Here is a 5,762-nt window from a genome sequence, read left to right on the forward strand (position 1 = left end):
TTTCATTGTATCAATTTGGAAACTGCGGCTCTGAGCGTCAGTTTCTTGTCCAAGATCATACATGTAGTGAGTGGTCACATGGGAATTTAAACTCAGCCCCATTCAGTCCCAGGCTTATGCATTTCCCACCAGGCTTTTCCAGAGGTGGTGACATTGGGGCCAAATTTTGAAGGCTCAATGGGCGATTGCTCCACAGAGAGGGAGGCAACAACTTGTGTTTTAAGTTTGGCTTCAGAAAATAGCAGAATAAAGGCACCTGGGTGGCTCAGTCAGGTAAGTGTCTGACTCTTGAGCTCAGCGCAAGTCTTGACCTCTGGGTTGTGAGTTCAAGCTCTGCCTTGGGCTCCGTGCTGGGGGGGGAGCCAACTTAAACAAAACAAACAGAAAAAGAAAATAGAATACCATGAGGTGTGCCTTTAGGCATGAGTGGAGTAGGGTTATGCCACAAGTAGGTTTTTAATAGTAAAACAATTTGGATTCTGTGACTTCCTGTCACTTCTTGAATAATCAGTGCTTGCTTCAGAGAAAGAACAACCAGGATTAACTTGTTTTTGCAGTATGGAAACCCATTTTTACATACCTTGCATTGTGTGACTGAATGTGGTTTTCACCGGTGAGTTTCTCTAAGCAGCAGTATTTCAGGATGGAACCTAGAATCACCTCTGTAATGGTGCTCTCTGCTGACAATAACCTTTATACATTCTGAAAAATTAATAGCCAAGGTGAGACTTGATTCCTGGAAGTGTCTGCAGGTCATTCCTTTGTCTTGATCTCCTTCACCTTGTTGGCTTTTTCCCCTCAGGTGCTGGTGATTGGGTGTGGTAACTCAGAGCTAAGTGAACAGCTGTATGATGTGGGCATTCAGGATATAGTGAACATCGACATCAGTGAGGTGGTCATCAAGCAAATGAAAGAACGCAATGCCAGCCGACGGCCCCAGATGAGCTTCTTGAAGATGGACATGACACAGATGGAGTTTCCTGATGCTTCGTTCCAGGTGGTGTTGGACAAGGGCACCCTGGACGCTGTCCTGACAGATGAGGAGGAGAAGACCCTGCACCAAGTGGACAGGATGCTGGCTGAGGTTGGCCGTGTCCTGCAGGTGGGCGGTCGCTACCTCTGCATCTCCCTGGCTCAGGCTCACATCCTGAAGAAAGCAGTGGGTCACTTCTCCCGGGAGGGGTGGATGGTGAGGGTGCACCAGGTGGCCAACAGCCAGGACCAGGTGTTGGAAGCAGAGCCTCGGTTCTCCCTACCTGTCTTTGCCTTCATCATGACCAAGTTCAGGCCAGTCCCTGGCTCTGCCCTTCAAATCTTTGAGCTATGTGCTCAGGAGCAGGGCAAGCCTGTGCGGCTGGAGAGTGCCGAGCGGCTGGCCGAGGCGGTGCGGGAGCGGCAGCAGTATGCCTGGCTGTGCAGCCAGCTGTACCGCAAGGCCGGGCTGGGGAGTGTATCTCTGGACTTGTGCGATGGGGACACGGGGGAGCCACGCTACACCCTCCACGTGGTGGACAGCCCCACTGTGAAACCATCGCGGGACAATCATTTTGCCATTTTCATCAGTGAGTTGGGATTGCTCCCTCTCTTCCTTGGAGGGGCTGGCTCATAGGGGCTGGGGCTTTGGTGGATGGGTACACCGTGGCCGGTTTTATCTTGCAGGGCGTAGCACTTCAAGAGGTTAGACTAGCCCAGGCATGAGGAAGGGGGAATAGCGCTGTCCAGCTACCTGCTTAAGATTTGGGGCTTATTTCTTCACATCTTCCATTGCAAAGGCTTGGTGTGAGAATGGGTTTGGTAGGGAGGAGAGAGAGGGATAAATTAGGTAAGTCTCACAGTGTAAAGAGTTACTTTGTAACATGGAGTCATGGAAGCAGCAGAGTCTCAGCTCTGTAGCCTGTGAGCTGCAGGACTTGGGGGAAGTTGGCTGTGCTTCTCTGCTGAATTTAGGGTACAGAGTAGTAGCTAAAAAAGTGACTATTTGGGTTCCAGTTCTAGCTCAGTCCCTTCCTGGTGATGTGACCTTGAATGTTCCTTTTCTTTCTGTGCCTGAGTTTCCTCATCTATAAAGTGGGATGGCTAACTGTGTTGTGTAGGTGTGAGAAGTATAAATCTCTTAGAGTGGTGCTTGCACATGATAAGTGCTTAATAAACAGAAGTGGCATTAGTGAAGGGTGTAAATGATACCCGATTTACCTCAGTAATGATCAAAAGAAATAGGATGACGAAGTGCTTTCAAAAGTAGAAAATTCTAGGGCGCCTGAGTGGCTCAGTCGTTAGGCGTCTGCCTTCGGCTTGGGTCATGATCCCAGAGTCCTGGGATTGAGCCCCACTTCGGGCTCCCTGCTCAGCGGGAAGCCTGCTTCTCCCTCTCCCACTCCCCCTGCTTGTGTTCCCTCTCTCAACGGTGTCTCTCTCTGTCAAATAAATAAATAAAATCTTCAAAAGTAGGATATTCTAGACAAAGGCAAGATGTTGAAATCATCATGCTGGTAATTTGCTGACAAGTGAGCTATTTCCCAAGTATTCCATAAGCCTACGTGTCTACTGATGGGCACAAATAGTAAAGTCGATATAAGCACGGAGCCTGGGGCTTGGCTGCCTGGGTTTGAGCCCCAGCTTCACCATTTACTAATTGTATGAACTTGGGTAAATAATTCCATTCTGTGTCTGAATGGCCTCATTTATAAAATGGGAATAATAATACCACCTGCATCTTAGACTCTTGTGAGGATTCAATTAGTTTCTGTTTGTAAACTTCTTGGAATTTTGCTTGACATATAATAAGTGTTAGTATTATTGCTGTTTTTCTTGCACTAGGTACCTGCCTCTCCCCCTTACATGGTCATGTGGGTCCTACCATGTGTCTGATGGCTGCTTTGCTCAGGGACTGAGCACTAGGGAATTGATAGCCCTCAGTGGGTCACAGTTGGAAGGGATGCTGGGCCTACGCCGGGGCTGACTCTCTGCCATGTAGGTCATATTGGTTGGGGCTTGAACACTCTTCCCTGGACTCCGTGTCACCAAGTGCCTCTTTCCAGTCCCCCAGGGTCGCGAGACTGAGTGGCTCTTTGGCATGGAGGAGGGTCGGAAGCAGCTGGCGGCCAGTGCAGGCTTCAGGAGGCTGATCACAGTGGCCCTCCACCGAGGCCAGCGGTACGAAGGCATGGACAGCATTCAGGCCGAGCTGTCAGCCAGAGTCATGGAGTTGGCTCCTGCCGGGATGCCCGCCCAGCAGCAGGTAACAGAGCTCTGGCAGCAGCTTTCATTGATCTCTAGAGAAGTCATATTAGCAGCCATGAAGGCAGAGGGTGTCTTAGAAGGAGCTAGGATGAGGGTCTCTGCCCCTAGTCTATTCCTGAAGGGCATGCCAACAGCTCAGAACTAAGTGGGCAGTACTTATGTTCTCTTGCCCCAGGCAGTGAGAAGAAGGAGAGTGGTTGCTCTTTTGAGACCCCCAGGAGCATCTGTGTTTGTGGGGCCTCTGAGACTCCACAGAGATGAAATGCTCTCCACCTTGCAGGTTCTAGCTCTTTATACTTTATACTCTGTTTCTCCTTACCCTCTTTTGTGCAGACCTTCCTTGAGCATTTTGCTTCTTAGAACCATCATTATCTGAGTGTAGAATGGAAAAGAGGCAAAACAGCTCAGGTTAGTTTTCAGGATATTAGCATTGCTGGTCTGGTATTTTCCTGGGAAGGAAACAGGGTTTTTGCTGACATTGTCTCGTTCCATCCTGCTGATGGCAGTTGACAGGTGAGTGCATTACAGGTACTTTATCCGTGGTAGATAGGAAAGCCAAGGTCCCTAGGGGCTTGTTGCTGTAGTAACAGATCTGAAAAGATGAACCTAGACTTCCAGGTTCTAGCCTGTGGTTCTGCCCACTATGCTGTCTTGTGTTTGCAGATGAATGTGTGTTTGATTCTTCCTGGCAGAATTTGGGGTTGGTGTCCATAAAAGAGATGTAGATCCTGTGGGGAGGTCATTTGGGACCTTCTCTCCAGTGCCTGCATCTCTGCAAAGTCAGGGGTCCCTGGTGATTATTAAATACTCTTGGAGGTCTTTAAAAGAAATAGAAGCAAAGATTGGGAGGGGAAATGGAAAAGTCTAGGGGGAAAATGTATTTTTCTCCTAATTTTTTCTCCTGTTTAGAAAAATGGGGAAAAAGATGAGAGTAATTGGGGGAAGGGAGAGATTTCTCCAAACTTGGAATGGTTGCTTTCTCTCTGGATTTTGTTCTCTTTATCCCTGTTCAGATTCCTTCTCTCATAGTTCCCTCCGGAGGGTTCCCTCTAGCTTTTATGGAAAATCCTTTGAGGATTCCTAAGGAGAACATCATGTTTTTGTGAGGGAGAATCCTTGCATTTCACTAAGGGTTTGGGGGATCTTTATGTATTCAATTGGTTTTCCAAAGAGTGAATTAAACCTTTTGTGATCTGCTGAAAGGCCCCAGGAAAGTTCTTTAATAGAATGGCAAATCTTGGAAGTTCTTGCTGTCCTGAACCTTGGTATGGGGATTCCTCATACACACACAAAGGGAAACGATTATCATTTCTCATTGTTCTTAATTGCGCTGGTGGTTGACCACATCTCTGTTATATCTTCAGGTGCCCTTTCTGTCTGTGGGTGGGGACATCGGGGTCCGGACCGTTCAGCACCAAGACTGCAGTCCCTTGAGTGGCAGCTATGTGGTCGAGGACGTGCAGGGGGATGACAAGCACTACTTCCGGCGGCTGATCTTCCTCAGCAACAGGAATGTGGTGCAGTCAGAAGCCAGGTTGCTGAAGGATGTGTCTCACAGAGGTGAGGTGTCATCCGCACACTGGTGGGACCCAAGTGGACGTGGCCTGGACTCTCCATCTGGGGTGGTCAGACTGACCTGGGAGATTGGCCAAGATGTAGGACAGACCTGGGTACCTGTGATCAGAGGCACATGGCTCTGCAAATTGTCCTGTTACCATCTGGGCTCTTCAAGTGTAAACGGCAATAAGCAGAATGGAGGTGTACGTTGTTCTTGAGCGAAGCCTGGGTCTCAAATGATAAGGGGCTGGGGTGGTGGTTTACCAAATAGATGTAGTTATCACTTTAATGCCTTCAGTTTAGAGGCCATCCCTTTTGTATGTTGCTCCATATGCATCTGTTTTGTATTAATTCAGTAAACTTCTGTGAGGTGAGCCAGAAACGTTACGGGTGCAGGTGAACCCCACCTTCTCCATACTGCCAGCCACTAGCATATGTTTCAGAAGGGCTTTAGAGTTGGTGGGTACCTTAGAGGTCACCTGGTCCGGTGCTATTCAGTAGAACTTTCTGCATTGGAGGGAATGTTTAATATCCACTTAGCTGCCCAATATGGTAACCATTAACCATATGTGCCTCCTGAGCACATAGAGTGTGGCTGGTGCAAGTAAGGCACTGAATCTTTAATGTTTTTAAATTGTAATTTATGTTTACATTTCAATAGCCACAAGTGGCTAGTGGCTACGGTATTGGACAGTGTAGATCTAGGCCATGTCCTCTAGGATCCTTTTTTTTTTTTTTCTTAAAGTAGGCTCCACACCTGGTGGCGTGGGTTCTTGAGTCTGATCAAGCTCGCTACGGCACAGTGCTGCTGCTATGGCTTGCTTTCCACGGACTAGAGTGCCAAGCATAGGACCTCATCATCTCTACCTCTCTTTAGCCCAGAAGAAACGGAAAAAGGACAGGAAGAAGCAGCGGCCTGCTGACGTTCCAGAGGACCTCCCCACGGCCCCAGGGCAGTCCATTGA

The 5,762-nt window shown here is 48.5% G+C and overlaps 1 protein-coding gene across 1 annotated transcript; it reads left to right on the forward strand.

Annotated features, from left to right (window-relative positions):
• Positions 1 to 458: 458 nt before the first annotated feature.
• On the forward strand, positions 459 to 5,757 carry LOC102732885 (methyltransferase 13, eEF1A N-terminus and K55; the record flags this gene model as incomplete). The annotated part of the gene is made up of 4 exons (XM_081809745.1): positions 459 to 1,562; positions 3,039 to 3,238; positions 4,605 to 4,800; positions 5,675 to 5,757. Coding segments are annotated over exons 1-4 (1,134 nt in total), but the record flags the coding sequence as incomplete, so codon positions are not given.
• Between the last annotated feature and the right edge of the window lie 5 nt (positions 5,758 to 5,762).

This window comes from Leptonychotes weddellii, unplaced genomic scaffold, assembly GCF_054177405.1.
Source record: "Leptonychotes weddellii isolate Sample4059 unplaced genomic scaffold, ASM5417740v2 HiC_scaffold_13132, whole genome shotgun sequence".
NCBI lineage: Eukaryota > Metazoa > Chordata > Mammalia > Carnivora > Phocidae > Leptonychotes > Leptonychotes weddellii.